The sequence below is a fragment of the Rana temporaria genome, chromosome 12, assembly GCF_905171775.1.
Source record: "Rana temporaria chromosome 12, aRanTem1.1, whole genome shotgun sequence".
NCBI lineage: Eukaryota > Metazoa > Chordata > Amphibia > Anura > Ranidae > Rana > Rana temporaria.
The window spans coordinates 57476503-57490597 of record NC_053500.1 but is presented as its reverse complement, the minus strand read 5'-3'; the positions used below and the strand labels follow the sequence as shown (position 1 = coordinate 57490597).

General features: G+C 43.9%; 1 protein-coding gene across 1 annotated transcript; it reads right to left on the bottom strand.

Moving 5' to 3' along the window:
- Nucleotides 1–7371: 7371 nt before the first annotated feature.
- LOC120918274 (avidin-related protein 4/5-like) lies at nt 7372–13301 on the bottom strand. Its single transcript, XM_040329787.1, has 4 exons — nt 13194–13301; nt 10616–10838; nt 8994–9108; nt 7372–7447 (listed from the first exon to the last, which is right to left on the bottom strand). Exons 1-4 carry the CDS (start codon nt 13245–13247, stop codon nt 7393–7395), a joined length of 447 nt encoding a protein of 148 aa, XP_040185721.1. The 5' UTR covers nt 13248–13301; the 3' UTR covers nt 7372–7392.
- Nucleotides 13302–14095: the final 794 nt, after the last annotated feature.

The following is a 14095-nucleotide window of genomic DNA, read 5'->3' as shown; positions in this document are numbered from 1 at the left end:
CTCTGATGCAAAAGAAGGGCGGAGAAAGTATTCTCGAATATTCGGAAATAGAATATTTCACAACATTTTTTTTTTTGATAAAATATTCCGAATATTCTATTTCCGAATATTCGAGAATACTTTCTCCGCCCTTCTTTTGCATCAGAGCCAATCACCAAAAAAAAAAAAAAAAAAAAAAAAATCGCAAAATGTTCGCAATAAATTCGCATTAGCGAAATTTCGCAATTTTTTTTTTTTTTATAAAATATCACGAATATTCGGAATAGCGACATTAGCATTAGCGAAATTTCGCAATTTTTTTTTTTTTTATAAAATATCACGAATATTCGGAATAGCGAATATTGGCCGCGAAATTCGAGATATTCGCGAATACTCGAATATGCCATATTCGACCCGAATATTCGCAATACGAATATTCGTGAGCAACACTAATGCTTACCAGAGAAAAGAACAAAAAGGGAATCTGTTAACCTGAAGGGGTTTGTTGATTCTAAGTATTCTAGAATGCATCTTCTTACATCAAGACGATGAAACCGTCTCTCCCTGCTATTAGAAGCGTTCTGATAAAAAGAAGGTAAAATAATATCTTGGGACCTGTGAAAGTTTGATGTCATTTTTGGCAGGAACCCAGGGTCTGTTTTTAGAACAATTCTATCTTCCAAGATTTGAAGGAAAGGCTCCCTGACTGAAAGTGCTTGAATTTCACTCACTCTGCGTGCTGTAGTAATTGCTACCAGGAGCACAGTTTTCAAGGTGAGCAGTCTAATGGAGGCCTCCGAGATGGGCTCAAATGGAGCACCCAAAAAAGCTTTAAGAACGACTGCCAAGTCCCATGTTGGAGTTGTTTTTGTTTTAGCTGGTTTTTGTCTGGCAACTGCTTTGCAAAACCTAGAGATAAGATGGTCTTCTTGTAGTCGTTTTTCAAGAAAAACGCTTAAAGCTGCTATTTGCACTTTAATAGTGCTGAGGGACAACCCTTTGTCTAGACCGTCCTGTAAGAATTGTAATATGTTTTTAATATTCTTTTCAGATTCGCCATGTTCTGACAACCAAGAATTTAATTTTTTCCAGGTTTTTCCATAAATTGCCCTGGTGACTGGTTTTCTACTCTAACAGAGTTTTGATCACCTTTTCTGATAGGCCTTTTTGCCTTAGTAACTCTTCCTCAGTAACCACGCTGATAGTTTTAGCATGGCTATCTGAGGATGCAGGAGAGGCCCTTGTGACAGAAGGTCTTGCCTGTAAGGGAGTCTCAATGGTGGTTGGTCTGTTAAATTTTGTATCGTCGTAAACCAAGGCCTCTTCGGCCAGAAAGGAGCCACCAAAATCAGAGATGTTTCCTCTACCAGAAATTTTGACAATACTTTTGGAATGAGATGCAATGGTGGAAATGCATAACCTAGATTGAAAGTCCACGGGACTTGTAGTGCATCCACTCCCCAAGGGTGGTCTCCTGGGTGCAGAGAGCAAAAATGTTGAACCTTGGTATTTGCCTTGGTTGCGAACAGGTCTATGTCTGGGTATCCCCACTGACTCGTTATGAGCCTGAAAGCTTCTTTGTGAAGAGACCATTCTTGATTCGACACTAAATGTCGGCTCAAAAAATCTGCAGTATTGTTCTGTTCGCCTCTCAGATGAATTGCAGAGATGGATGTTAGATGAGTCTCTGCCCATATGAACATTTGATTTGCAACTGACATCAAGCGAGGGCTTTTGGTACCACCCTGCTTGTTCACGTAGGCTACTGCCGTCACATTGTCCGACCGGACCTGGAGATGTTGACCCTGTAACTTGTCCTGAAAGGCAAGTAGAGCCTTCAGAATAGCCACTAGCTCTTTCCAATTGGAGGAAGACTTCCTTTCCTCTGGAGTCCATTTTCCTTGTACCCAAAGGGTATTGAGGTGAGCCCCCCAGCTGCTTGCATCTGTGGTCAGAATGTATCTGATAGGAGGGACCCATAGAACCCCTTTGTTCAGGTTCTCTTTGTCCTTCCACCACCAGAGTGAACGGTTCACCCTGTTGGGGATTGTTACCAAGTCCTCCAGATCCCTTGTCTTTATCTGTTCCAGTAGAAAGTTTTGTAGGTTTCTTTGGTGGAACCTTGCCCATTGCACAGCTGGGATGGCTGATGTCATAAGCCCTAATGCAGACATGATCTCTCTCACTGTACAATCGTGATTTGTTTGAAGAAAAGTCATCCGATGATGTATCTTGGAGATCTTTTCTTCTGGCAGGACAATTTTTTGCTCTACTGACAGGATCCTGTAACCCAGGTACAAGATGTCCTGTGTTGGAGTCGTTTTGGATTTCTCCAGACTGATTATCCAACCTAGATTTCCCAGGCTTTGCTGCGTTAGCTCTATGTCTTGACAGAGTTGTCTCTCCGAGGTGGCTGTGAGGAGCAAGTCGTCCAGGTATGGAATGATCGATACTGACTGAAGTCTCAGAGGGACTAGTGCTTCTCCTAGGACTTTGGAGAATATCCTTGGAGAGGACGACAGCCCGAAGGGCAGAGCTCTGCATTGAAAATGATAAGTCCTTGATTCTATTTGAATCGCCATCCGAAGAAATTTCTGGCATTCCTTCTTTATTGGAATATGAAGGTAGGCGTCCCTTAAATCCAGGGTTGCCATAAAAACTTCTTTCTGCAGAAGATTTTTTACCGAGTAAATAGACTCCATCCGAAACTTCTTGTAACGGATGGAGAGGTTTAGGGGTCGTAGGTTCATGATTAGTCTGAACCTGCCTGAGGGTTTTTTGACTACAAAGATATGAGAGTAAAAACCCTCCCCCTGTTCGTGAATAGGAACCGGTGTCAATACCTCTTGATCCACCATGTCCCCTATTAGTAGTGTTGCTCACGAATATTCGCATTGCGAATATTCGTTACGAATATGGCATATTCGAATATTCGCAAATAACTCGAATTTCGCGGCCAAAATTCGCCATTCCGAATATTCGTATTTTTTTAAATTTATTTTTAAAACAGATCACATCCTAGTGATCTCCATCAACGTCTAAAAGCATTGCTGGTATGATTAGAGACCCTGGGCCGAGTAGCTAAGCTGAGGCGATCCTTTTATGTTGACGAATATTCGCAATCGCGAATATTCGTATTACGAATATTCGCGAATACTTTTTCCGCCCTTCTTTTGCATCAGAGCCAATCAGAGTTCTCCTACCACAGTTGTCATAGGAGAGAGTGGAGTGTTTCTGTGCGCTTTTCCAGTGTATCACATCTTCAAAGAATTTTCCATCTTTTGTCCCGTGTCATCATTTGCATTTCACCTCTTTAATGAGAATAATAACTGTTTAACATAAAGACATTTAAGAGATGTCAACGTAAACTGTTTACTTGGCTTTTTTTTTTAACTCAACAGAATCAGGGGCCCCAGTGTGATCTTTACCTAACTCAATACAGGTCAGTCTAGAGGAGAGATCTGTATTTTCCAAATCTATGGTTATTCAATATTTATTAAACTAATCAATATACAAATTGGTCAAAGTAAACCCTCAAATCTATATAATAATGTATTTATTTTATTAATACCTTGTTGTTAGTTGCAGGGTCCATTACATAAAACCACACTTTTTCCAAAGGGCAGGTGAAATTGAATGTTTAAAAATTTCGCAAAAAATTTTTTTTTGATAAAATATCACGAATATTCGATTTTAGCGAATATTTCACGAATATTCGTCTATATATTCGTGATATATCGCAAAATAGAATATGCCGTATTCCGCTCAACACTACCTATTAGTAGAGGTAAGGCCTTGGCCTTTTCTGAGTGACTGGGTAACTTTGTCACTAGAAATTTGGACGGTGGTTCGTTGTGGAATTGCAGAGCATAACCTCTCCTGATGATGTCGAGGACAAATTCGTTTGAGGTTACTTCTTTCCACTGGGGAAGAAAGTTTCCTAGTCTCCCCCCCACCGGGAACCTTGATGTCACTGTGGCTTGGGGTCTGGACCGGGGCGATTAAAAAGAATGCTCCCTCTCCCCCTGCCTTTTTGGCCTGCCCAATGTTTTTTGGGTTTGAAGTCTTTCCCAGTTTTCTCAGGTTCCTTGGGGGGAACGAAAAAACTTTTTCTGAAAGAAATTTTTCTTTTTAGGGGGAAAGGACTTTTTCTTATCCGCAGTCCTTTCTAAAGCTGTATCCAATTCTGGACCAAAAATAAGGTCTCCAGTGAATGGAACACTGCATAGCCTGGTTTTGGATGCTGTATCTCCAGCCCAGGTTTTTAGCCACAGGGATCTTCTTGCTGACACAGAGAGAGCTGCAGATTTTGCTGAAAATTTTACTGCATCTGTAGCTGCATCCGAGATAAAGCCAGTTGCTTTAAACAGCATAGGGAAGGTCTTAAGAAGATCTTCCCTAGGGGTACCAGCCTTGAGATGTTCTTCCAGCTGAGCTAGCCAGAACTACAAATTGTTTGCTACACAAGAAGTAGCCATTGCAGGTTTTAAACCTGCCATAGAGGCATCCCAGGCCCTCTTTAGGACAACGTCAGTCTTCCTGTCCATTGGATCCTTCAAATGCCCCATATCCTCGAAGGCCAGATCCGACTGTTTTGATACTTTGGATAGGGGGGCATCCAGCTTGGGAACCTTGTTCCAAACTGCCTCTGGGTTCTCGTCAAATGGGAACCTCCTTTTAAGGGAATTTGGAAAAAAAAAAATTTTATCTGGCTCCACCCACTCTTTATGGACCAGCTCAGATAGCACCTCATGAATGGGGAATACTCTGGCTTTTTTCCTCCCTAGGGCAGCATACATGGCGTCATGTCTAGATAACTGAGATTCTTCTTCCTCAATATCTAGTGTACCATAAATGGCACCCAACAATTCATCTACCTCTTCGACAGATAATTTGTATTTTGACACTGTTAGCTGCGACCTGACTTTCCTCCTGATCTGAATCTGCATCGGAGGTTTCAGGTCTAGCTAACTCGGGGCTATGCTCCCTTTCCCTACGGGGCTCCCCCGAGCTAGGCATAGTGGGGCTTGGAGAAGGGGAAACAGTATTAGAGCTACTGGTGGCAGCAACCGTGCTAACATTAGCAATTAAATCTCTAAGAGATTGAAAGGTAGATGCCATTTCTTCCTTAAATGACCCCAGAAACCTGACTACAGGAGAGTCCGCTTCAGATTTAAACAATTTGGCTATGCATTGTTTACACAGATTTTTACCATAACCAGATGATAATTTAGTACCACAATTTGGGCATTTTTTACGGCCAGACTCCCTAGAGGGTTCTTTAACCTGTAAAGAAAAGAAAAAAAAAAAAACCATACTAAAAAATTCTATCCTCACTGAGGGAGACACCCGTGCTGCTACCACCACCAGTACAGTTTCCCCTGGAGCAGTACCCAGCCACCACAATATGTCTAGTAATTCCCCCTGAGACATGCCCGGCAGCCTACCTGGGGAATGCTGGTGCCTGCATCCTCCGGAGTGAACAGGGACTGCGCCTCCATGGTCGTTCCCTCCTCCGATCCCGCCGCTCATCCGGTATGGCTGGATGCAGGCTGGGATTGCAGGACCAGTCTGGGCTTCCTCTTCTCCCCCTGCGCCTCGTGGAGACCCGGAAGGTCTCGGCGCTCAGTTATGACGCGATTCCGCCGGAAATGACGCACGGCGTCTCCGGCCCCGCAGAACGGCGCAAAATTTGAAACCGGCGTCCGGGGGGAACCGCGCCATTCTGCCACCGGCCTGCATCGGCACCGGGAAGAGGAGAGAGAACGGGCCTGCTCCGATAGGCTGGACGGTACCCGTGCCCATCACCAAGAGGTGAGACTTCACGGGGCGTACAGAAAAGACCCAGTCCCCTGTACATCCCATTTTTCCCTTCAGGAGAGCCCCTGAGAGATGAAGTCAATATGTTTCCTTTAAGGTAACATGTTCCTCCGACGGAGGAAACACAAAGACTGACCAGGGATCAGAGGGACCGCTGGTAATGTGTTTCCTGGGTCGATGGGAGGAGACTCCCATCTCTCAAGGGCTGTCCTGGAAGACAACTAGGGAAAAAAAGTTTAAATATAGGCAGGTTCCAACTGAGTGAAAGCCTGACCATGTTCTACCTCCTGTACTGCCTTTTATTGATTGCGCATTTGGCTGCCAGGCTGTCTAGAAGACAGGAAGGGGGTTAAGTTCCGGCTTCCAGCTGTTCATACCTCTGCCCCCTTTTGGCAGGCTATGAATACAAGGGGGTGCAAAATAGCTGAGTCCTTGGAGAGTTGCAAGAAGGACAGCTGCCACATGTAACCATTATTTTTTGGGCATTCTTTTGGGGGGTATGGAAGATGGATTTTTTTGGGGTTATTTACAAAACGCAAGTCCACTTTGCACTACAAGTGCAAAGCGCACTTGCAATTGCTGTAGCTTCGAGGGGGACATTCAAGGTAAGACAGCATTTTAGCTTGCACATGATTGGATAATAAAATCAGTAGAGCTTCCCCTCATTTCTGATCTACCCTTCAGAAATACTGGCACTGCACTTTCAGTGCAAAGTGGATTTGCCTTTCGTAAATAACCCCCAATATGCCTGGTCTAAAGTTGCTTAAAAAGGGGTGCATACATGATGACATATTAAAGAACAGGGCTTAGAATGGGGAATGGAGAGGCAGTGAAAAGAGCTTAGATTGCTAGGAGCAACTGGAGGAATGTCAGGTGCATAAGCAGCCAGAAGTCATGCTGACCTAGCACAGGCAACGGAAGACCATGGTAGTAAGAGGGGGGGGGGGGTCTGCAAGCTTAGGCCCCTCCCTAGTGATCAGTGCCCTACATACAGGGAACGATATTGCTGCGCAAAAAATATCCCATGTACCTAGTCTGAAGTGTCAGAAGACAAGTAGGAGTCTCAGGAACACGTGAAGAGCTGGATCTCATGTGTCAAAGGAGTAGGCTTGTAATGTCACTGGTCATACTGGTGAAGAGCGGTACAGGCTCAGTGGTACCCACTTGGAAAATGCTGCATCCATTGGCAATCACTACTAGCAAGTGCTCAATTGGGTGTGTCAAGTCCCACCCACATGCAGAGACCTCACCAGAGCCGCTGTACCAATGATTTGACGCTGTACAGCAATCTCCCCTGCTGAGCTGTTGTGTTCTGGCCAGGGCACTCGCCATTGGCAGAGTAGCTGCTGGTTTTTCAGCATGCTCAGCTGGGTTCTATTGGATGCCATACACACGGGCCGAGTGTCAGTTTATTGAACCAGCCAACATTTGGCCCGTGTACAGGGCTTTAAATGATATCCCATTATAGGACATCAGCTGGCAGTATTGCTCTGGATGTGTATACAGCAGACAGGTACTACAATTTACAAGAGCTTAAAAAAAAAAAAAAAAAAAAAAAAAAAACAAGCAAGCTCAATTTAATCAATATTTATTTTATGGCAGTTCATTTACAGTGCAATTCTTAGGATAAAAGTAGTCTTCGCCAATCCTGAAACAAAGAAAACACATGTCATTTCCTGTATATGGTCCACAGACCTAATGAGAAAACATTTTAGCCAAGAATATCTACAGCAAATTTGACCCCCCCCCCCCATCCATGGCCTTGATCCCCCACGCTTCCTACTAGAAAGATCAGGTCATTGCCATGAGCACTCATAACAGATGAGGGTGGCCATCCCCAAACTTGGTTGTCAGCCAAATTAAGGTGCTTATACATGATCAACCAAGTAGAGCCTATGAAGTTTAGGCATGTTACAACCAAGGGATATGGGTTTATCGATTCGGAAAGGCCTAATCTCATCCCCCCCAATTAAAGTTGTGAGATACATCTACATTTGCATAGATCATATCCAGTCAGGTGTAATTGCCATTTCTGTTCCATTGGGGAAGATTTGTTTGGTCATATGGCAAGAACAAAGTCTCCATGGACAGAACAGTCTGCATATCCCCAAGACCTTATATAGCAAAACTGACCAATTATCAAATTTAACCACTTCCATTCCTACATGAAAAAAAAAATCATAATTTTTTTGCTAGAAAATTACCACACACACACTTTTTATCTTGCACGGTATTTGCGCAATAATTTTTTGAAACGCCTTTTTTTTTAAATTAAAAACAAACAGTAAAGTTAGCCCAATTTTTTTGTATAATGTGAAAGATGAAGTTACGCCGAATAGATACCCAACATGTCACGCTTTAAAATTGCACAACTCATGGAATGGCGCCAAACTTCAGTACTTAAAAATCTCCATAGGCGTCGCATATTTTTTATTTTTTATTTTTTTACAGGTTACCAGTTTAGAGTTAGAGGAGGTCTAGTGCTAGAAGCTAGAATTGTTGCTGGCGCTCTAACGCACGCAGCGACACCTCACATATGTGGTTTGAACTGCGTTTACATATGTGGGCGAGACTTACGTGTGTTTGCTTCTGAGCGCGAGCTCCTGGGGATAGGGTTATTTTTACACTTTTTTTGATCACTTCTATTCCAAGAAATGTAAACATCCCTTGTAATAGGAATGGTTCGTGACAGGTACTGTTTATGGAGAGATGCAGGGTCAATAAGACCCCACATCTCTCCTCCAGGCTGGAAAGCATGAGATTGTGAAAAAAATAAAATACATGGATCTCACGCTTTCAGCCGCGATTGTGGCTTTGTTTACAATCCGGTACCCAGGCGTGACGTCATAACATCGCACCCGGGCTTCCGACGATCATAGAGATGACTGGTGACCATCAGGTCAGTCATCTATGCCTCCCATCCGGCGCCGGCAGATCATTTCTCTGGGCTCTCCCGTGCCATCGGAGAAGCACCGGATGGCAGCGGGGGGGGGGGGGGGGGATAAGAACGATCAAGCGGTGGAACTGCCGCTATGATCGTTCTTATGGTGCACAGGATCACCGGCTGAAGAGATGGATATCTGAGTGATGCCTGTAGCTGCAGGCATCTTTCAGATATCCCCACTGAAAGTACAGGACGTCATATGACATCCAGCGGTAGGGAAGTGGTTAACTATTGCAGTGGTGCCAATTACCTGGTAGCTTGCCAGTCCTCTTCCTCTGTACTTTGTGATCTTAGTAGCCACATGGAGTGCAGATAAGGGCAATGAGGTTTTATGAAGCACTGGCCAACCCATGCAGTGACAGTTTCTGCAAAGACAAATACATTTTTATTAAACCAGAGAAAACATTGAGCAAGGCATGGTTAGTCTAAACAAATGAAGCAGGAGGGTGGATATCTCATTAGGCTTCTTTCAAATTCAAGGAGGAAAACTTTGTGGTTGGCAATTCTCAAAGCCAGCCCCATATTTATGCATTGTGGGTGGAATACTCCAAATAATCTCAAAACACAAATTGTGGGGGCGTTTATCCAAGATTTATTTTTTTTTTTTTTAAGAAAAGCACATGCTTTTTTTAACCACCATTCCTTTATTCTGGAATTTGGAATTTACAAATTGGATAAAAGGTTTTGCAGAGACACATTTTGAAGGATAAATTGTGCATTTTTTTTATACAATTATATAGCTCAGACCAAAATGAGGGACACATTAGGAGGCGAGCGTTTGTTCTAAAACAGGGACAGTTGGGAGCCATGTTTAACCCATAACCACCCCTTTCCACTTGTGCATTGGAACCTTGGATTGCAAGTAACGCAGTTAAGCATTTAGCAATACAAGCCCCCCCCCCCCCCCCAAATCCTGACTGTTTGCAAGCGTTGTCTCACAAAACGAGCAGCATTCAAGCATCTGGTGTGCGCGCATTACCACATTTGGCCTGAGTTGCGGGGCAGCCGGTGACACTGAGACATTCAGAAGTACTCCATGCGAGTGTTTTCAACTGCATCTGAACGGTCCGAGTCTCTGGCACCCCCCACATCTATTGCATGCAATACTGCATGTGGCCAGAAGTCAACGCTGAACTAATTTTCTTAGTTTCCATTGGCTTCTATAGGGAAACTCACTTTGATATGCGAGTGCTTTGGATTACAGGCAGTCTCCTGGAACCAGGGCTCAAGTCCTGTGGGAACGGAGTCCCTGCACTTTTTTCACTGCAGGAACGCAGTTTCCTTTGCAGGACTAGAGCAGCCGAGCCTCCCGAGCCAATCCTTTACCAAGCGGCGATGCCGAGCTCAAGTCACTGTCAGGGGCAGGCGAACCTTAGTATTCCTTTATGTTACTGGCCGCTTCATGTATAGGGATTCATCAGGTAGTGTGCGGGTATTCCGCCACTTCCTTGATGCCGCAAAGTCTATTGGGAGCTATTGTCATTGTTCCCAGGAGACATTGGAGGTCTGCCGCAAGTTATCGCGGGATTTACAAAGAACTTGCTCAAAGTTCTTTCTAAAACATGCGGTTTAGTAATTATGCATATGAGCGTATTTTTTTTTGGTGGGGGAGTGGATCTTGGGTGGGAGTTCCCAACCCTTTCCCCCCCCCCCCCCAGGACTTGACCCCTGCCTGGAATGGATTATGCTAGTAAACTAAAGTCCCACTGTACATCAAATATGGCTTGGTCACACCAGCGTGGAACAATTTGTCGCAGTTTCCACTCAGATAAAATGTATTTTAGTTGGCCTGGTTTAAGCCACTGTATACCAGCAATTTTCCTCCATAGACAAGCATTTTCAGTTAAAGCACATCAAGTATTGTTCTCTCACCTCCTCCTTTCCAGCTTATAGACAGGCTAAATGTTGGCTCTTTCCCTTTCCCAACGACTCCAATCAGTTCTCCAATTATCTTTCCAGTCATCTCATCACCCCCTTTAGAGAGCTTCACAAAAGAGCGCAGGGAACCACCAAGATGAGGACCATCCATATGAAGTGTGAGCACTGACCCCAGTGTATTTAACCACACACCAGTCAGGTTACAATGCTTCCCCTGCTGGGGAATAAAAAATAAAATACAAATTAATTTAGTACTACATCATTCAAGAAGTCTGTCAGAGCATAAGTGAGACTGCCAATTCTGAAGTCTCCTTTAGGACCAGTTCACACCATAAAAAAAAAAAAAGTCAAGAAGCATTTCTGCATGGAAAGAATGCAAGTTTCCAGGCCATTATGCGAATGCTTTGGACTAAAGGCCCCTTTCACACTGGGAGTGCATCGACGGTAAAGCGCCCCCATTTTCAGCAGCGCTTTACCATCAATTTTGCTGCACTATTCGTCCGCTAGCAGGTTGCTTTTACCCCCCCCCCCCCCCACTAGTGGGCAAACACCACCCACAAAGCGCCGCTGTAGCAGCGCTTTGCCAGCAGCATAGCCATGGTGCCCATTTCTTTCAATGGGCAGGAGAGGTATACACACACCGCTTCAAAAATTCCGCTAGCAGGACTTTTAATGTCCTGCTAGTGCACCACTCCAGTGTGACAGCCCTCAGGGCTGTCACACTGGAGAGACAGCAGCGGCTTTCAAGGTGCCATTTTTAGCGTTATAGCTCCTCAGTGTGAAAGGGGTCTTAATGCAGCCAAGTTGTAAAAGCTGTAAGTTGTAAAAGTAGAAGAATCCCCCCCCCCCCCCGAACGTACAACATAATGAATTCTATAAAGAGGGTTAGGTGCTGAGGTTGGTCTAAAGCAAAGGTGCCAAACAAGGCCTGCGGGCCAAATCCAGGCCAACAGGCCATTTCATGTGGCCCTTTCACCTCTTCTGTAGCTGCAGGACAGATCCAGCCCTCCTCCAGACCCTTAGGCACCTTTCACACTGGGGCGGGAGCCGCGGTGGCGGTATATCGGCGCTAAAAATAGCGGCGATATACCATCGGATTTGCCGTGGGATTCGGCCGCTAGCGGGGCGGTATTAACCCCCGCTAGCGGCCGACAAAGGGTTAAAACTGCCTGCAGATTTCCAGACTGCAGCCCTTTGTTTAGAACAGTGGTTCTCAACCTGAGGGGTCGAATTACAATTTGCCAGGGGTCACCATATCCTGGGCTGTTCCTGAAGCCAGCCCCTTTCTCCCGGCCTTTTTGCACACCCATTCAGTTCACAGCATGGCTGGGGGACAGAGACTAGAGGTCAGATGACTGGTGAGAAATGTGAAGTGGGAGGGGCTGGAGGAGACCCTATCTCCTGAGGTGTAACTGCGACGAGACAGTGAGTAACACGAACTGTGAATATAATTCCCATTAAAAGTCCCCACTACAGTTCTCAGAGCAGATGACCTGCATCAAGAGCACCCAAGTTGGCCAATCAGAACTCCCCCCAGCAAATTACTTGTCTTGGGTGCTGACAACCCACGCTATGAAAATAATTTTACTGTTAGGGGTCCCCACAACTTGAGAAATTTTATCAAGGGGTCACAGCACTTGAAAGGTTGAGAACTGGTTTAGAGCATGCTTGTTCCAGAACACACACGGTTATGGCCACCAACACATCCAAGAAGGGCCCCCCCCCCCCCCCAGTATTACTTAGTAATCTGCCAGTAGCATACATGTCCTAGAAAGACAATGCTTAGGCCCCTTTCACACAGCCTTTCTGATCAGGTCCACCCAGGGCCGTCATCAGGGGGGTACAGGCAGTACACCTGTAAGGAGCCCTAAGGGCCCCAGATGGAAACCCCCCCCTTTTTTTTTTTTTTTTTAAAGAAAATTTAAATATATTTGTTATTTTTCTATTAAAGGCCCATTTATATATATATATATATATATATATATATATATATATATATATATATATATATATATATTATTTCTTTATTTTTTTTAATTCGTGGCAGCCACCCCGCTCAATTTCAGGTGGCAACACCCCCCCCCGGTTCTCTGCTCCAGGGGGGGGCCCCATGCCTTAAGCTGTGCAAGGGGCCCCATAATTCCCGATGGCGGCCCTGGGTCCACCTGTCAGTTTTTCAAGCTGGACCTGATGTCAGCTGTGACATTAGCACCATGGGCCTTGGATATTTCATTGCTTGTCTACTGCACCACCAATCCTATAACCAGCACCACACCACACCACATTTCTGAAGCCAGGCAAGCAGCATTTCATTACAATCCAGCCTGATGCAGACTATTAGTGGATGTTCTCCAATGATAGAATCAGTAACACAGAAGGCTGTACAGAGCAACATAACCCATTCACCACAATCAAGGAATTCAGTTCATAAGCACCAATGACCACCATCTTTTAAGAGCCATGCAACATCACATGCAATCTGTTCTCACATTCCACAACTAGTATACCATGGAGATTGGAAAACAAAGACATGACTGCTAGCTAAATTTCAGACACAAAATGAAAAACTTACCACATCACTGCAGTATACACTCAGTAACACCACACACAGCACAACCCCTTTCATTATGTGACTCCTCTGGGCAGTCCAGAACTAACACCACACCTGAGAAGTCCTTTATATATCATGAATCTGCCTCATCAGTGGTTTCTAATCACTGAATTATTAGACAATTTACTATCGCAGGCAAGAGGGCCGATTCAGAGCCAGACACTTCTGTGATTAGATTTACACAACAACCTCTTACATCATTTTTTACATTTCCACTATAGGCCTATTTACTGGTCGATGACTTTTCATAATTTAATAGAATGATTTATTACATATATTGTTTTTTTTATAACAAACAAGGATTTCATTTTGGCAACATTGTCTTGCAAAAACTATTTTATTTTCTATGTGATCTATTGGTAAAAATACAAATCACAATACAAAATAGATGTTTTCAATTGTAACCAGTGCTAGTTGTGAAATAAATAGTGGTATACGGTTTATTCCATCATTTGTACCATTTATAATGATAAAGATTTTGTGTTTCATATCTGGTACTTGCAATTGAAAAAAAAAAGCATTATTTGAAATGTTTGCACATTTTTGTGACCCTGAGAACAATGAATAAAACAAGGAAAATAAAAGGCGTTTACTACCACTTTAATGACAAAAAATAAATTAAAAAAGCATTAGAAAAATAACACTTATGCTGCATACACACGATCACTTTTCGGCATAAAAAAAAAATGAATTTTTTTCATCATGAAAAAAAACAAAGTTTTTCCAACTTCATCATTAAAAACGATGTTGCCCACACACCATCGTTTTGGAAAAATGATGAACAAAGCGCGGTGACGTACAACACGTACGACGGAACTCTAAAGGGGAAGTTCTATTCGCCTTTGGGCTGCTTTTAGCTGATT

Coding starts and splice junctions, on each gene's coding strand:
- LOC120918274 (XM_040329787.1), bottom strand. CDS start 13,247: ATGAAAGGGGTTGTGCTGTGTGTGGTGTTACTGAGTGTATACTGCAGT. Junction 10,839..13,193: donor GTGTATACTGCAGTGATGTG/GTAAGTTTTTCA, acceptor TTTATTCCCCAG/CAGGGGAAGCATTGTAACCT. Junction 9,109..10,615: donor TATAAGCTGGAAAGGAGGAG/GTGAGAGAACAA, acceptor TTGTCTTTGCAG/AAACTGTCACTGCATGGGTT.